The following is an 18,779-nucleotide window of genomic DNA, read 5'->3' as shown; positions in this document are numbered from 1 at the left end:
TAATTTATAAGTTGTGTAAATAATCTTAATTTCAAAAATTTGATTAAGCCTCGTTGAAAATAAAGTTAAAAAAAACTACATTTTTTACTGAAAAGCTGGAATGGCAAAAACTATGAGAATGTCCCATGAAATACAGGTCATATGGTCACTCTGTATATACACGTTTCTGGCGCTCGAGCAACAGATATATCACATATCTGGCCCGTGGACTGTAAAGGTTGTGCACTTCTGCTCTTGAGCATCAACTATCTTCTAGAGCCCATCCTTTATAACCACCCATGATGCCTCCCGCGATTTTATCTCATCTGATAACACAAAATGACTTCTATACACATTTTGCTTAAACCTTCATGCGGCACAACAGAAATCACCTAACGCCTTTCAAACTGCCATTTTAAAAAAAGTGAAGTAGGCTTTCTTTTGATTTTCAGCTGGTGCAAAAAAAAGGGTATATGAAAAATGTTTTCATTGAGAAATCAACTGTACAAAATATCTGGGCTTGCCTGTGATAAAATAAAAGGTTTTTAAGAAGGTCAGATACCTTGTTTTAATACAACTTAAAAGGTTAAATAATGGAAATAAGTAACCCATAAAATAAGTACTACCATTTGTAGAAAGTACCATTGCACCACCACCACATCCTGAGATATTTATGTAGAATGGTAGACCAGTGAAGAAATATACCAAATATTCTGTGGTGGTTTGAAAAGGTCTGCTTGTTATGAACATACTGAGATGTGGTTAAGTCGACTATGTGTGGACACCTTCAACCTTTGACATAAGATGGGTTACACTTAACATTTTAATAAAGGATGAGCGCAACTAAACTATGTATTATGTTACATTACGTTAAACAAATGTTATCAAAAGCTCTGCAAAGCTTTCTGTTAGTGATCATATTGTATTTATGACTAATTAAAAATGTAACCTAATAATAAAAAAAAATTTTTTTTAGCCGCTTATTGCCCCAAAACCAGCTAGTCCTCGTCTTGCTACTCGAAGTTCTGTGCCATCTGCAGTCATTAGCACAGTCAGAAATTCTGATACTGACAAGCTCAGCACAAGCAATGAAAATAAAGAAACACCTAAACAAAAGCAATCTCCTTCTCCCCAACGGCCAGTTCGTTCTTTTGGAAGTAAGAAAACTACAGAAATTTATAAAAGTATCACCATCTACTTGTAGGAGTATGTCTCATGCATAACTATGTAAAAACATTTTGTGTTTAGTTATCTATTCTATTAGATTTCTTAGAAGGCAGTGAATGTTTATACAACATAAGAGCATTTGTTGCGGCAATGTACTATAAACTGCTTAAACTTCTATAAGCTACTTAGAATGATTGTAAAAATTTCTTGGAATTTTTTTTTCTTTTTCAGTTAGAGCCTCTAAATTTCGTCACCTTAATGGTGTAGTTATGCCAAGTGAAACATCCATCTCTGATCTTGGTTCGCTTACAAGAATTGTACCTGGTGAGAGCAATGGTTTCTATGCTAATGAGAAGTTTATAGCCTTGCCTCTTGGTGCTAATGGAAGCCTCATTGCCATATTGTCTGTAAGAATCATTTTTACTTGCACTAAATTACTTTTTTAATTATATTAGGGCTGAGAATCAATTAAGATTTTTAACTGAATCGATTAATCAAATATTTTTATTGATGCTATATAAACATTTGTTATTTACTTCATGCACCTCTTTGCCATATGCTAACAAATATACAAATGCATTAAGAAATTTAATTTGCTGAATATATATTGCCAAAATTTGGAATTTTTTCACTTGAATCACTGTTTTTGAAAAAAAAAATGTTTATTTTAGGTTCATCATTGATTTTGAAACTACTTCCAATTTAACTGGAGGAGCTAATGCTTCCAATAATATAAAAAAACTACTGTTCATAGTGAAGACAATAAATTTTGGTTGTCTTCTGAAACCCCTATCAAACTCAGTTTGAAATTCAAATTGTCCGTTTTCATTGAATTGGATTGTATTTCCCCTATGGCAAAAAATTTTATCAAAAAAATTTAATTCAAATATTTTTGAATATGGTCACTTATCTAAAACATTATACCGTAAAACCTCCCAACAACGGCCACTAACGAGACCGTGAAAATGTGGCTGCTATTGGAAATGGCCCTTCTATTTCAGAAGGGGAAAACCTTCAATTTATGATCTATGTAACATGTAAAATGGTAATCCTTTCTGTAATTGATTATGGTAATTATGTAATTGATTTAAAGTATGATAATATTGTCACTGTAAAATTATCACAATTGATTAATCGACAAGGCCACAACTATCAAGGATCCAACAGGTCTGGTGCCCCATGTGTCGAACCAGAGAGATTTTGTATCTTTGAAAAATGGCGGAGCCAATTGAGAACACGTTCTCATTTACGATTGGCACCGCTATTTTTCTTTTTTCTGTCCTCTGCTCTTGTCGGTCCATTTTGAATTCAACTCTTTTGTCTGAAACAGTGAGTAACTCCTGCTATAAGGAGTATTTTTACTATGTTTCTCTTTTTTCTGCTACTGAGATGAAGGAACTTCATATAGTTCAGAAACACATATAGACGTGGTTCCTTTTTTGCAATTTTGGGTATACTAATGTTGGTCGTTCAATTGTATTGCTCTATCTTTAGCAAATTCATGAATAAGGATTGCATCACACATCTAAATGTAGTGGTGTATTATCTCTCAGGGTTTTTTCCCCTTCACAAAGAAGCAGCAACAGTAGTGACACCATCCTGCTAAGGGCAGGTGGTCCTATAATCCAATAAAGACACCAGCTGTCCCTAAAGGACAAAGACTAGTGTACTAGTGGTTATATTACGTCACAGATATTTTCATTTTCTCTCCCATAAGAAGTAGCACATCTCATGCTGTATATCTCCCAGTCTTAATATTCAATAGTTGTTTTTTTTATACTTTTATCGTTAAGCCCAGTTAATCAAGGTTCTACTGTATAGTAGTAACAGATTCATGAAAAATAATCAGCTATATACAGGGTGATTATAATTAAAGTTTTGATTCCTAAACTATACAATAAGTACTGGTCAGAATGGCTTGAAAATTTACATGGATACTCCTGAAGCAATGAAAATTTCTTTGGCAAAAGAAAAATTGCAAGTAGTTCAAAATGTGCAAGTAGATGATGTGTGGATAGAACAACTTCTATCAAGATGCACATTGCAATACCAGCAAAGCAGCTGCTGAAGAACTATTTTGACAATAACGGGATGACATGACACCTGGCTGGCCGCCTTAACCTTTGCAACTTCTGGCTGTGGGGGTACCTCAAAATGTTATGTACAGTGGTCGAATTGCAAACTTTAGTGAATTTTAAGCTCCAGTGTGTCCCCTATACGTTTAAAGTTCCTCAGGAATATTAACGTGGGGGTGCGTTTGTTTTAATAAAGGTGAACTGCAAGCTCATCCGCATCATGACCACAACATACTCTGATCTGTTGTTGAACAAGAATTTTTGTGCTTTCACCTCATAGCCAGAACACGGTAGACAACATATTTAACATTTCTTGTGTAAGTTATAGTTATTTGTTTGATTACTTCATTTTTTTTTGTGATGTTTCCATGAATTATGAGCTCGTGCAATGCTATAATTAAGTTATCATTTTGTCATGACTATCGTTTCCATTCTGCGAGCAAATTTCCCACCTTTTGGATGAGTTTGGTGTCATTAATTTTAAATTAAAAAATTTTTTTTTTCTCCTTTGCCAAATAAAATTCCATTCCTTCAGGAATATTCATGTCAATTTTCAAGTCATTCTGACAATCGTTCTTTTTCTAAAGTGTTTTGAAATCAGAACCTTAGTTATAATCACTCTGTATATCGTAAATCATCACTAATTAATCTGCATTATTTATGCTTCATTAAATACATTATATTCACCTAATTTTTATTATATAGTTTTTGCAAAATAGCTTCCTAATTAAGCATACTGAAAGTAACTGGGGAAAACATTTTTATATATTATATGATTAATAACAACATCAAAAGAATTTTCAAATACAAAGTAATCCATTGAGTTAAGCAAAAAATAATTAAATTGCAAAAGTGGGTTTTTTGTTAAAATGTAAGAAATATTTAATGATTAATTAATATGGAAATAGTGTTAATTACAGCCCGTTAGCTCAGTCGGTTAGAGCGTCGTGCTAATAACGCGAAGGTCGTGGGTTCGATCCCCCCACGGGCCACTTATTTTGCCGCTGTGGTGGTCGAGTGGTTATAGTGCCGGACTCGTGATGCGAGGATCCGGGTTCGAACCCCACAGTGGTGGTCGGCTGAAGTTGGTTTTCTGTGGTTCCCAACTTCAAGGCGCAAATGCGAGCCGATCTCCCCGTTAAAAAGTCTCGCCACAGAGAGCAACAGTCCTACAACGGTAAATCATTCAACCATAACACTTCACTCATAGTTAGTAAAACTGGGGGCAGATGACAACACTACACATAACAAGCATTACACAGAAACAAACTTTACGTCAGGTTGCACTACACGTGCACGCACATTCCCGCATGTACCGATTCGTTGGGGGGGGTTTCGCGGGGGGGGGGGTGCATGTGTGGTGTAGCAGTAGTAGGTAGGGGCTCGGGGATCCATGATGTTCTTAAGTCGGCCACCTCGTTGGGCAATTTGCCTGTTGTGGCGTTGTATTTGTATTTATTTGTATTTGTACATTAATATACATTTATTTTAATTAATTATTAGAAGTTTGAATTTTTTCAGAAATTTTATTGTTTAATTCTATTGTTAATACTATTTAAAACTCGATTTTTTTTGTTTTTTTTACCAACCCTGCTTTATGCGAATTCATCTTACGGACAATTGTACGGATCCAATTAATCACATAAAGTGAGGGACACCTGTCACACAAACACACAAGTTTGCTAGCCTGCAAGGCTATAAAAGAAATAAACGACCATAATGAGAGAAAGATTAATTCTAATTGTTGAAGAAAGCTGCATGAAAATTTTAATACCATGGTGTGCAGTGGGTTGGCCACCCCAAGCATGCCAAAACTGATCTGGGATAGTTATGCTATTTATGTTGTGAATGATATGAAAGAAAATCTACTTTTATGTAAATAGTATGTGTTACTTTTTCATAAAAAAAATGAAGATTGGTACAACTGGCCGAGCACCATCCCTTGCAGATGTACCTGGTGTTTTGTGTGGAACAAAATGTATGGATTTTACATGGGATCCATTTGATAGCTACAGGCTTGTGACTGGTAAAGAAAATTGAATTTGACTTTCCTTTCAATTATTAAATATCGAGACATTTTTGAAATTGCTGAATTAAAAGAAAAAAAAATCAGAATTCAGAGCAATCAAAATAATTGCGTTCATATGGTTTTCACGTATAATTAATCACAGTATTTTAATATCTATATTTTTTTTATGAAGCTTGCGATACTGGTGATATTCAGATTTGGAACATTCCTGAACAAATTGATCAGAAACTGTCTGAACCCCATTCAGTTTTTAGAACGGGTAGTGACAGAGTGAACATTGTCAAGTTTCATTCCTGTGCTAAGGACGTGCTCTGTAGTGCCGGAAGTGACTATCTGATACGAATCTGGAATCTGGTTACACTGAAAGAGATGTATTGCCTGGAGGGTCATACTGATCAGGTGAACACATGTTTTGTATCAAGACCTTTTTATTAGTGACTAGCTATAATTCTTGGTTCTGCTCAGGTTTTCTTCAATTAATGAGAGAATTAAAAAGTGACAAACCCATTATAAAGGAATAAACATGTCTTAAACACATTGTTTAGGAACCATGGCAACCAAAATAAAAATTTCCGAAAATCATTGTCAAGTCCAAAAACCACTGTTGCCCGACAGTTTTTTTGCCCATTTTGGGAATTCGCCCAGCTCTGATGAGCTTTTTAAAGTAGCCCATCATTCAAGTCGGGTCCTGTTTGCTATATATGTAAAATTTGGTGTCAGTCGGTCTAAAATTGTAGATTTGTATAGAGAGCACACACACACAGATAGACAATAAATTATATATATATAGATTGTGCATTAAAAATTAGAGACCTTACGTGCGTTTTACAACCATAGAGCCTTGACAACCTTAGAAAGTATTTATAATTTGCATTATACTTGCGTTTTACAACCATAGAGCCTTGATAACTGTATAAAGTACTTATAATTTCTTTATGCAGTGAAAATTTGCATGTTGAATGATTCTGACCAAGCATAGTTGAATCAAGTCATTACTGCTTTTAGGTTCTCGCTTTAGCCTGGAGCCCAGATGGCAAATATCTCGTTAGCGTCTGTAAAGATCTGAAAGTTCGAATTTATGATCCCAGAGCAGGTACAAGTCCAATCAAACTAGGAAATGGTCCTGAAGGTATCAGAGGAGCAAGAGTGACATGGGTTCTGGGTGGGACTCATTTTGTTATTTCAGGTTTCAGCAAGTGAGTAGCATCTTGAGTTTGAATGTCGCTCTCAAAAATTTTAATTTTTCACTTTTCTAGCTAAATATTTTTTTAATAAATTTCCTAGGGTATCTGAACGTCAAGTATATTTATATGATTGCCAAGACATACAAGATCCAATTGGAAGCTTTGGTTTAGATGTCTGTCCTTCAACCCTCATTCCTTTTTATGATGAAGGCAGCTCTACTCTTTTCCTGACCGGCAAGGTATCAAACCATTCAGAATATATGTTTAAGAAAAAATTTATTTAGGAAATACTTTCAAGTATATTAATTATTTCCATTTACTTTTTCTCTGACTGAATGTCTTATCGTCTTTTTTACAGGGTGATTCCACAGTATATGCCTTTGAAGTTGCCACAGACAGTCCCTTTTTCCATCCGCTATCTCATTACAAGTGCAGTGGACCTCATCAAGCACTGTCTTTTCTGCCAAAATTTGTGTGCAATGTCAGGGAAGTCGAATTTGCCAGAGCACTTCGTCTCACCACGTCTACCATTGAGACTTTATCATTTTATGTTCCTAGGCTTCGGGTATATTTCAATTTCCTTATATTTTACTTTATCATTTTGTAACTCTCAAGGTAACATTGGAAAATTAACAGGAAAATTCCGGATTTTCTGGGATGATCCTCTAATTTCTACTCCATCTCCCAGACTCTCAAAAAGTTCTTATGTCTCAAAGATTTTGACCGTGATTGAGAAACCCTAATTTGGCAGGAAAAAGAAAAGATTCCGAAAGAACAGGGTTTGATGAATCAAAAAATATATTTATGCACCAGCGGAATTCTCTGAGAGCCAAGCATTAGTTTCCCTCATGAAAAACAGTCCTAGATAATTTTTTTTTACTGTTCCTGTACTTAATGGCCCTTTTTTATGTCAAAAGACACTGCAATGAAATCAGAAAATTTAGTGTCATCATTGGACTCCAGTTTAGAAATCGGGTGTAGAAAATTTTGACGCCAATATCAATTTTCTAGTTGACCTGGCGCACAGGATTTGTCAAGCCCTGCCAAAGAGTCTTCCCAATATGTTGCCTCTGTTTTCTTCCCACAAAATAGCAAAAATTGATGTGCCAAATCACAGAGAAATGTACCATTTGGGCAAGGGAAAAAAGAAAATTCACCAAACAGCCAACATCACTTAGACTGATTACCAGAATTATTATGACTATACGTTTTTGCAGTAAGCATTTTGTTTGGAACGGAAGAAAAGAAAAGCATACATAATCCCCCCCCCCCCCACCCATAAAGGTTCAGGGAGCTGGAAAACTTGCTTAAAAATCAGCCTGGAAGTTATTTTTTATCATCACGATATGCATATTTTTTTTTCTCGAATCCATGTCCGAAGTGACTGTTGTTTGGAGGTTTCTTGTAATGTTAAGTCTATGGGATCCGTTTGGTTCCAACAGAATGTGGCCGTTGTTCGGAGGTGGCCGTTACAGGAGGTTTCACTGTGATAAGTCTGTGGTGATTTTGGACCTGATGGTAATTTAATTTGAGTGTGGCTGATTATCTACTCATTAAGCAAGCCCATGGCTATTATATTGTTCTGGATAATTTCTGTCTCAAAGTCCTTGAAATGAGTAAAAGATGAAACAATTTGCAGGATGTCACAGATTTATTTAGAATAGCTATTTACCCCTATTCACAAGCAGAGATTCAATTATACAAACTAAACAGGGAGTCCCTTACAGACGGCTTCTCAATCGTATGTCTCCTGTCGCAACTACTTCATGTTTCTCTTTATCACAGAGGTTTTCAACCTTTTCCCAGTCGTGAGCACTGCCTGTACCCTGCATAAAAAGAGAGCACCCTTATGGTGTTTTGTAAGTTTGACATACGTATGCATGAAAAGAGGTAATTTTAATTCTTAAATGCAATTTGTGCGAGATGTTCAGTTGAGACATTAATCAAATACTTGTAAGCATGAATTCAGACATGAGCATCAAACACTCTGTGTGCTTCAGGAAGCACTGTGGTGCGTACGAGCAACAGGTTGAATATGCCTGCTTTATGAAAGGATGAGACCACTCTCCTACGAGCTTGGCCTGAGTCAGGTCCAGCCGTCCATGTACGGTCCCTTTCAGTATACACGAGCTCCAAGGAAAGATTGCGAGATTCGTTGCCTTTGTAGTATAATGGTCTGGGGTGTTCACCCGGAAAGTGAAAGGACGGGTTCAAAAAGGGTTCGATTCCCTGCAAAGGCAATTGAATTTTCTCTCTTTCCAAAAATTCATCTTTGCGACAGCTAGTTATTAAAACCTTGTACGCCTGCTTTAGCAGCTGGAAAGAAAACTCTAGAAGTTTTGCATGAGATCTCATTCTTTCCTATTTTTTCTAAATTTCTCTATTGCGAAAACATCAGTTAGAGCAGTAGTTTTGAAGCGCGACCCCCCTCCTCCTTTTGACAACAGTTTTTATCAGCGACCCTCCTACATAAGGTGACCATGTGTCCCTATTTTTTTTTTGCTAAGGCCGGGATTACACTATAAAAGTTTTCTAAAAGTTCTTTTATAAAATTTCAAAAATTCAACTAATAAGATTATTGGTTGCATATGCTTGAATGTAACCTATGAGCTTTAATGGTTGGATTTTTCAAGTTTTATAAAAGGGATTTTATCAAACTTTTATAGTGTAATCTCGACCTAATGGATATGCTATCCTGAAAAGTGCTTTCAGAACGTCTGTTTATTTTGGTTTGAATTTTCGTAATCAATAATAATCAGTTTGATGTAGACCAGACCCATTCCTACACGTATAAGAGAAAATAGTAAATTTGATGCTGCAAAGCCTACCAGTACTAACTGGGTACACATGACAGCCTCAAATCAGTGATGCCCGGTTTGAGAGAGGTGCCACTATCTTAATTTATGTCGGTCCACCCATGTGTGTAATGGTTCACGGAACCTTTGCCCCCGATATTTCGCCTCCGACATCTCGTCCCTGGCACGTTTCGTCCCCAGTACATTTGGCCCCCGGAAATTTTGCCCCTGACATCTCACCCCGGTACATTTAGCCCCCGGAAATTTCACACCGGGAATTTTGCCCTGACCATATCAGTGACCATATGAGTGACTCAGTGAGTGACCATATGAGTGACTCAGTAAGTAATCAAGTAAGTCGGAAATTTATCTCTGATATTTCGCCAGCCCTTATCGTACGTATGACTGTATGCGTGAACATATGAATGATGGTACAAGTGACCAAGTGAGTGACCACATGAGTGATCAAGTGAGTTGGACATTTACTCGTGACATTTTGCTTCCCCTGATCGCATGAGTGACCAAGTGAATGAATACATGAGTAATCGAGTGAATTGAAAATTTATCCCCGGACATTTCACCTGCCCTGATCATATGAGTTACTCAGTGAGTAATCAAGTGAATCGGAAATTGACCCCCTGTCATTTTGCCTACCTTGACCGTATGAGTGAATATATGAATGATAGTGTGAGTGACCACACCGGTGTGAGTCGTAAATTTGGGAAAAATATTTTATGCTTAAACTGAAAATTCCAAATTCTTAGAATCCATTAAAGTGTGAGTCAGTTGGTCACTCAGTGCTACGTAACCACCTATAAAAAGGGAGGGGATGAGGAGGATCATCTTTGCAGACAAACTCCACCCTCACACTTTGCCAATCACTCAATCGCTCACTCTGTCAATCACTCAATTGCTCACTTTGTCAATCACTCAGTCGCTCACTGGGTCAATCATACGGTCATTCACTTTATCAATCTTTTGGTCACTTGCAGTCATTCACTTGGTCACACATTCACTTATGCGTTCCATCACTCAGTAACTCCCTTGGTCACTCACACGGTCAGTCCCTTGATCACTCGTACCGTCACTCACCTGGTCACATATACAGTCACTCACTTGGTCACTCATGCAGTTAACCACTCGGTCACTCATGTGGTCAGTCACTCGGTCACTCATACGGTTAATCACTCATTCTCTCCCTTGATCACTCATATGCTCAATCACTCAGTCACTTGCAAATTTATTCAAGCATTCACTCTGTCTTTCATTCCGTCAGCCACTCATACACTCAATCATTCACTAGGAAACTTACACCAGTATTTAATTAGCCACTCACTTGGTCACTCATTCGGTCAGTCACTTATTCACTCAAACGTTCCATCGCTCAATTCCTCCCTTTGTCACTGACACGGTCAATCCCACTATTACTCACTTGATCACTCATACAGTTAATCACTTGGTCGCTCATGTGGTCATTCATTTGCTCACTCATACGGCCATTCGGTCAGTCACGTGGTCACTCATACGGTCATTCACTCATAAAGTCAATTGCACACTAGTTGATACGGTCACTCACATGGTGAGTCATTCTGCCACTCTCTGTCATTTGTACAGTCACTAACGCACTCCTACAGTTCATTTCATACTCATACGGTCACTCGATTATTCACACGGTCACTCATACAGTCAATCACTCATACTTTCAGGGCCAGGTAAAATGTCAGGTGTGAATTTTTCAGGGGCCAAACGCACCAGGGGCGAAATTTCCGGGGGCCAAATGTAACAGGGACGAAACGTTCCAGTAGGCTCCAGAGAAATCTGAGCAGTAATTACTGGCTGTCACTTGAAAACGGAAGAATGCATAACTTCCTGCTAACTAGATGCCATTTTACTTCTTTACCAAAAGAACTTTATAAACAACGAACTACCATCGTTAATGATATTGTTCATAAAATGTAGATATTTCTCATTTATTATACACATTACTTATTCTGTCATTTTTTAATTTTAAGAAATGCATGATTTTGGAATTGGATGATTCTTTTTGTCACCCTGTATAAGTATTAACTTGATATGTTGTATTTGAGGAATTTGATAAATTCACACCATATGATACATTCATGCTTGGCGGATTAAGGTGATCATTGTTTCACTTTCTTAACTAAGACTTGGTTGAGTAAAGCCATTTTTTATAGTTTTGACATATTTTTACTTACGTTGAAAAAAATAAATTACTAATTCCGACCTTCCTTATTTTGGAGAATCTCCCCACGACCTCTCTAGGGGAACACCGATTCAGAGCATTGTCGTCAAACTCTGTGAGTTTGTCGCAGAATTGGCAAGATTTATAGAGAAATGCGCTAATTATCTTTCCTACATAAGATAATGGCTATTCACACAGGCAAAAAATAACAATAAATGATAAATAAGGATTATTTACCTAATTTTCATTACAGTATTGTATTCATCACTACTACGTGTCTGCTGGTCCATTACTGATTTCTCAGAGGAATGTTTGTGAAGTGCATGTATGGTTGAGTAGTAGTATATCTATTAATTCAAACAAAGTGTTTTTTCGGGCAGTAGTAGTTCAGAATGGGCTCTCAAGTTCAATAGAAGTTCATTAAATTCATAATTGATTTTTAATTTGAAAATTTGTGTTTTATAAAGTTTCAGTGTCTTCTCTTTCCACAGGCAGAATTTTTCCAAGACGATTTGTTTCCAGATGCACGTACCACTTGGGAACCTGTTTTATCAAGTGATGAGTGGCTTTCTGGTGTGAATAGGCCATCAAAATTCATTAGCCTTCGACCATCAGACATGTCTTTATGTAAATACAGATTCCTTTCTGCTCAAAAATTTCTAATCTTAAGACATCAATTATGATAAATTGTAAATTTTTTTTTGTTTCAATGAACAGCACTATGTTCATTGACAGAGAATTGGACATCCATTCTTTGAGTCATTTCAGTTGCCTTCACAATGCCAAGTGACTGGAAAATAATGCCAGCATGCACGTTTGTGGTCCATGAATTGTTGTCTCATCACAGGAGGGATTCTACTTACCTTCCAATCAAACAAAGTATGTCTGAGATCTCAGTCTTCCACCTGCGATATACTATCAATTCAAGTACCACAATGGACATGGCAGTATTACCTTTCAATGCATTTGCATCTAATATACCAAAAATACATCACACTAGATTGAAAAGCATTAACCTCTCCTGAAATCTTTTCATCATTCAAAATTACATGAATAATTCAAGTACATGTTTACTAAATTTTTATGTAAGTGTTTATATATCTGTATTATTATTTTCAGTGTCAGAAGCACCGCCCCCTGTGAAAAACACAGCTAATAAAAAGCCACAAGAGCAAAAAGCTCCAGTACAAAATTCATCTGAAGGTGAAAGCTACTTCGAAGGATCTTTAGCATTTCTTCATGGAAGCAAAGAAAAAGAGAAACAGGTTATTTTTATTCCCAAGATGTATCCTATCTCTAAGTTGCTCTATATCAATGATTTATATTTGTAGAACCCAAAATTCCATGATTCATTGATTGCAAATCTCTGCCTTATTACTAAACGTTCAATAGAATTTCATAGAATAAATATTTTGAGGATCCTGTGGGCACATATTTGGTATACCACTATTCTATGACACAGTGATACAGCCACACCTTACTATACTGAACTTTCAGATGTACAGAACAAAGCTTTTGGTCCGTCATGAATACAAGTTATTTTGTACTGCTGTACCAAACCTCAAAATGGATATACAGTGATGCCTCGGCTTACAAATTTTTCAGCTAACAAAGATTTTTTTTGTGTGTGTGTGTGTGTGTGTGTTTTTTCTGACTTGGCCAATGAATGGGGGTTCGGCTAATGAAAATTTTCATTGATATGGGGCCATTCAAGTATTACGTAAGCAGATTTTCAGCTATTTTTGGACACCCCCCCCCCCCCCCCCCGTCAGCAAAATTTTGTCAGCAGCTTAGAATATTTCATATCTTCAAAAAAGGGGTGGTTGATGACGTAAGCAACCTTCGAACCCCCCTCCCCCTCTCGATGCTGACGTAATACTTGAATGACCCCTATGGATGCATGCACTGATATAAAACAACCACGTCATGAGCTGAATTTTTACAAAAATCATCCTCATTTATCCAATTTTAGGCTGGAGGAACTTACTGCTGTTCATTTTTGGGCAGAACCTGGAACAAATTGAACAATTTTCCATATAAACCTATGGGAAATCACGTTTCAGCTCATGAAGATTTTGGTTAATGGGCATGATTCTGGATCATTATCATTAATCATCTTTGTTAACTGAGGTATCACTGTAACTGTATTTTTTCCCCTTTGACTGAACTTTTCTTTAGCATTTTTCAGTTTTCCTAACTTAAAGTTATCTGCATTTTCTTATTAAATCAAGCATAAGAAACCTTTGGAATATAAGCAACCAAACATCCAGTTCCTTTACATTTGTTATAGTTCAATTATAGTTTTCTTTTTAGAACTACCATTTTTGTTACTAATTTATTATTTGATGATTTAGATCTTCAAATTCTGTAAAATTGCAAGAATTATCAAGAATGTTTGCTGCTGTTGATCATTTTATTATTTCTTCTTGGAAAACCAATGAATAAATATTTTGGAGGAGGAAAATTTTAGAAATTGAGTGGCATTTTTCTTATTTCTCAGATTATTCAATCGATGAATGCTCAATGTGTGTTTCAACAAGCTGGTCTTCCACAAGATTCATTCGATGGAGTTGATCCAGAGGAATGGGTAAATATCAGTTTTATGCTTAGTATGAAAAATGACAAAAATCCTAGTTGTAACCTTACTTAGCTGGATAGTGATCTAAGAAAAAAGACATTTCAAAGTCACCCAGTTTGGATTCACCCGCACATTAGACATATTGATTTGACATTTTTCTGGGTACACTCACATACTTATTCAGCATTTAAAATGACAGTAAACCATACCTAAACTTCAAAATTGATATTACATGTCCTGGCTGATATGACATAGCTGCTAAACTTGGAGTATTGGGAAGATTTTTGTGCTGATAAAAATTCCATACAAAAACTGTTGCACAGATAAATCTAAAAGAGACTTTTGAAAAAAAAAAAAAGTGGGGATATTAAAGTTTTTAACAGCTGGCTGGGATGCGAAGATATATTTTGGAAAGAGAAAATTTAACTGCCCTTGCGCAGAATTGTACGGTCCCGTTCAGTGCACACGAGCTCCAAGGAAAGATTGAGATATGTGTTGCCTTTGTAGCCTGGTGGTCTAGGGTGTTCACTCGGAACATGAAAGGATGTGGGTTCGATTCTCCACAAAGCAGTTGAATTTTCTCTTTCCAAAATAAATTTTTGTATCAGCCAGCTATTAAAAATCTTTGTATGAAAAAATAGAGTGACACCATCTTCAGAAAAGTGTGGATACTTCATAAATGGAAACAAAATCCTTCGATTTTTTTCCCCTTTTAAAACAGATTTTTTTTTTCCTTTAAAAAAATGTGAGTGCCTTGCTAGCCATTGCCCATGAGTGCAAAGTTGCCAATTACCGCTCCACAATAGGAAAAATTACCTGTCATTACTAAAATCAAAAGCACGGCAGCAAAAAATTGTCATCAAGATAAAAAAATTGGACAAACTTATTGAAAACCGGATGCATGGTCAAAGTCACCCAGTTGATTTGTCAAACAGATGCTGGTTGTTCCTTGAATTTTGTTTTTTCCTTGTTGAAATGATACAATGGTGATGATGTATGCATCTCAACATTTTAGAGGGAAAAAACAGACTTGATTTTTTTCCAGAGTAAGTTCCTCTGGAATAATTTTTTTTTAAACATAGAGTATATTTTGCAATCTCAGCTAAAATTTGGAAGATATAAGAATTTCATGGAAATCAGGGAGATGTGACAGCTATGATGGAAATAGACTCAGTCAGCAGCGAAACTCATTAAAAACCATTACCTTGAAACTTGTGTGAATAAAAATTGTACACTTAAAGTTGCATTTGTGACTTCACTTTTTTTTTGGGGGGGGGGGAGAATATAGGCAACACACACACACACAGAACTTTTCTGGAGTCTATGGTGGATACTTTTCCCGAGTCTTTGTGACTTTTTGAGAGTATATGATATCTAGTTGAACATTCAGAAAAAAAATTGGACTTGGTAGCTATGACAAACTGACATAAAACCTGACGTTTGTGTGTACACTGCATACTTCAAACACGTCCATATTTTTTTCATTATAGGGACCTTCTATCATAAGTTTTGTTTTTCGTGTGAACAGGCCCCCCTGAGAGGAGCTGCATTCTATTCCACAAAAATAGTGAACAGGATTATTGTTTGAAATTCTTCGTTATGCTAGTCCAAATGAAAAACTAGTGGAATGAGACAAATCTTTTTATGCCGTCATGGTTGGTGCCGCAATGATATCCATTGATGCATTATTTTTCTCTACTTTAGGATGAAGAGGAGGAAATACACGCTCAACAAAATCGATGACCACACACATTCCATTGTGCCTTAGCTTTTAAGAGAAGAATTCCAAACACCAATTTTTTTTAGTATTTGAAATTATCCAGTGATATTTTACGACAGTAATTAGTTTTACAAATTTATGTTAATGTATCAAAAAATGTCTTAAATGTGTGTTCGTTTCGCCCTCATCCTATTTTAAAGAATCGCACGACTCTTCGCCATGACACAATGCAATTCATTTTCCCCCTCTATACTTTTTAAAATTCACGACGACGCATCATCATGACAGAAGTTTGTTACTCGTCTGTAAAATTTTGCAATTTTATATATATATATATCCATAACAAATTAGAGAAAAATTGTTTTTGTCAAACTTCCTACAAAAAGAACATGGTATCAACCAAATCTACACTGATTCCAAGATCATCACAGCTAGTATAGCAAATGTTTTAAAGTATTTATGACTACGAGTCTTATCTATGAATTTCTGTTTTTGTATTTTTATGGTGAAAATTCGAAGTTTTGTTTTTTTACATTGTTTTTATAGGAAATTTTACTATAATTTTCCCCCTTTGTTATATATTTTTTGCTGTTCCTTTTTGTCCCATCACCTGGCATTTTTTTTCAACCAAAAAAAAAAAAAAAAAAATTGACACTAATTGAATGACATTGTGCCATCGATGAATGCAAATAATAAAATGTGCCATTATCTGATAAATTTGTCATGATATTGTACTGTTTTTTGTCTCTTCTTTCACCTGCGGATTAGTGTAAATGGTGTAAAAATGTTTCTCGCATTAATGCCTGTCAAGATCAAATGATATTGAAATGCAGCATAAGTTTTGCAATACTCCAGTCATTTACTCTAGAGCAGCGGTTCTCAACTGGTGCTCTCCAGGGGCTCCGTGGAATCTTGAGGAAAATTTAAAAAAAAAAAAAAACAGTAAAATTAAAAAAAAAACAATTAGAAATATTTTTAAATAATAAAAATAGATCACTAACTTTGATGAATAATTAAAAAATTGGCCTACGGGGCTCCCCCATAGAATTTTTTTACTTGTAAGGGCTCTGCAAGTCAAAAAGGTTGAAAACTGCTGCTCTAGAGCAGTGGTTCTCAACCGGGGGCCATATGGCCTCAGAGGGGCCCTATGATATTCCAGGGGGCCACGGGTGAAAATCTGGCAAAAGGGGAGCCACAGCTACTGATACAGGGGCCACGAAGAAGTTTGTGGAATGAAATTTTTTTTAGTCACTCTGACTAAAAAAAAAAAATAATTTCAAACAAAAAATGCCTAGAATATAGTTTTCGCAATTTTTCCGCTATTCAAGTAACATTAACATGAGGAAGGAAATAAAAAAAGCGTTGCATGTCATGGATGAAAAAATAACAGGAGGTGACATCAGGAGCGAAAATTGAAGCCGTTGTGGCAACCCTATGGGCTGACGAGTAAGCCCAAACAAACCGCTCTTTTCCCTATACTTAACATGTGTTTTGCCGGATCGAATTGGCTTAAAATATTAATAACTAAATTAATTTAAGCACCATGACCATTTAATGGGTCTTCAGGTAATCTACATGATCCAATAATGGGGAAAAATAAAATCTTATTCTTATATAAGGGGTTGTTATATTTTTAATTTATTTTTGAAAAAGGGGAAGACCACTTTTCACATAAGTTTTTAGTTCAGTGCCTTCAATTTATTTTAAAAATTTGATGCATCACATTAATGTCTATGGAAATATGATTAATTAAAATAATATGAAGCTGCAATAAAATGCAATTTCATAATTTTTTTCTTTTAACTGTTTATCTCGCCTTTTTGTTTCGTTCATCATTACCATAGATCCGGGACATTTCGAAAGTGTTTCAGGCCCGTGGGTGCTCGTCTTAAGCTTTACATGAGGAATTTTTTTTTCAGAACTGATTTCTGAATCAGTTCTGAGGTGCTCGAGCACCTTCTGACAGGGCCGTAGCTAGGATTTTTGGCACCCGGGCTGGGCAAACAGCATTTTGTGCTGTTTGCCCCTGTGCCTCAAACATGGGCGGAGATACGGGGGGGGGGGGGCAAAGGTGGAGTCGACTGATCTAATGTATATATGATCTGACATCATCATCATCGTGCCCCCCCCCCCACAGACTTCCAAGTCAATCTCCGCCTACGGCCTCAAAGTACTGGAAGTGTTCGAGCGTCCTCCGCCACTGTTTATTTATGGTTTTGCTGCCTGTAGGCTGTACAAATTTCGCCACCCTTCTTCCGTTCCACTCTCATATTCTTGAATACATATTACTGAAATATATGTCACCCATCCGAACTTTCCGCTATGTAGATGTATTGAGAAAAAAATATTAAAAAATAAACTTTTTTTACGGCCGCGATAAGTCATCTCTCTGGCCTATAGTATTTAGAAAAATAATCTGGGCTGTTTTTTTCCTCTTCATTTTGTACCAATTACTTTGCTTTTAAAGTGGTATGTGTACGAAAATTTGATAAAAAAGTTTCGAATTGAATTTGAAATCTAAAATTGTGTCTGTGTTTTTGCCTGGAATGGAGAAATATTTCTACAATATTTTAATATAAACAGCTGAAAAGCGTTATATATGCTAATGTTTTGCATATATAATGTTTTTCGCAAAAAAAGGCAGATTTTTTTTCAAACACCGCTTGTTCAAGTGTCTTTAAACATTGTATTTCTCTCAGCACTGAGGTATTACATGTTTTGGCATAATATTTTTAAAATTAAAATGTCGAGAAGAAATTTTGTGGCACAAGATATGGGTAAATTTTGGTTATTTTTGCAAAAGGTTCCATGTTGTTGAAGTTAATGTTCGAAAACAAATAACTAAAATTGTAAAAGCTCTCGTTCAATTGTATAAATATATCCAAAGAATTTGAGGGGGAAAAATCGAGTTCCTAAAGTGAATAGTAAATTTTTAAATGATTTTTAAAAACGGGGGTGTTTCTCATAGGAAAGCATGAGAAGCCACGGGGTTTGTTTGGGCTTACTTGGTCCCTTTAATAGAGCGATCACTGGCTCTATCTGGCAACCC

The 18,779-nt window shown here is 36.1% G+C and overlaps 1 protein-coding gene and 1 non-coding gene across 3 annotated transcripts in view; both read left to right on the top strand.

Moving 5' to 3' along the window:
• Positions 1 to 16,447, top strand: part of pod1 (coronin) — a 30,339-nt gene extending 13,892 nt beyond the window's left edge. For both annotated transcript variants that reach the window (XM_089248070.1, XM_089248072.1), the window contains exons 15-25: positions 956 to 1,136; positions 1,378 to 1,553; positions 5,136 to 5,247; positions 5,423 to 5,649; positions 6,256 to 6,446; positions 6,535 to 6,673; positions 6,793 to 6,999; positions 11,924 to 12,059; positions 12,552 to 12,697; positions 13,933 to 14,019; positions 15,715 to 16,447. In XM_089248070.1, the coding sequence (XP_089104196.1) occupies positions 956 to 1,136; positions 1,378 to 1,553; positions 5,136 to 5,247; positions 5,423 to 5,649; positions 6,256 to 6,446; positions 6,535 to 6,673; positions 6,793 to 6,999; positions 11,924 to 12,059; positions 12,552 to 12,697; positions 13,933 to 14,019; positions 15,715 to 15,753 (1,641 nt within the window). In that variant the 3' untranslated portion in view covers positions 15,754 to 16,447. The remainder of the gene's footprint in view (positions 1 to 955; positions 1,137 to 1,377; positions 1,554 to 5,135; positions 5,248 to 5,422; positions 5,650 to 6,255; positions 6,447 to 6,534; positions 6,674 to 6,792; positions 7,000 to 11,923; positions 12,060 to 12,551; positions 12,698 to 13,932; positions 14,020 to 15,714) is intronic.
• TRNAI-AAU (transfer RNA isoleucine (anticodon AAU)) lies at positions 4,140 to 4,213 on the top strand. The gene has a single exon. It is a non-coding gene; the product is annotated as a tRNA-Ile (tRNA).
• Positions 16,448 to 18,779: the final 2,332 nt, after the last annotated feature.

This window comes from Pholcus phalangioides, unplaced genomic scaffold, assembly GCF_987345545.1.
Source record: "Pholcus phalangioides strain wild (caught in Gottingen) unplaced genomic scaffold, Ppha-v1.0 ptg000019l_1, whole genome shotgun sequence".
Classification (NCBI taxonomy): Eukaryota; Metazoa; Arthropoda; class Arachnida; order Araneae; family Pholcidae; genus Pholcus; species Pholcus phalangioides.
This window is presented reverse-complemented; position numbering and strand designations above follow the sequence as displayed.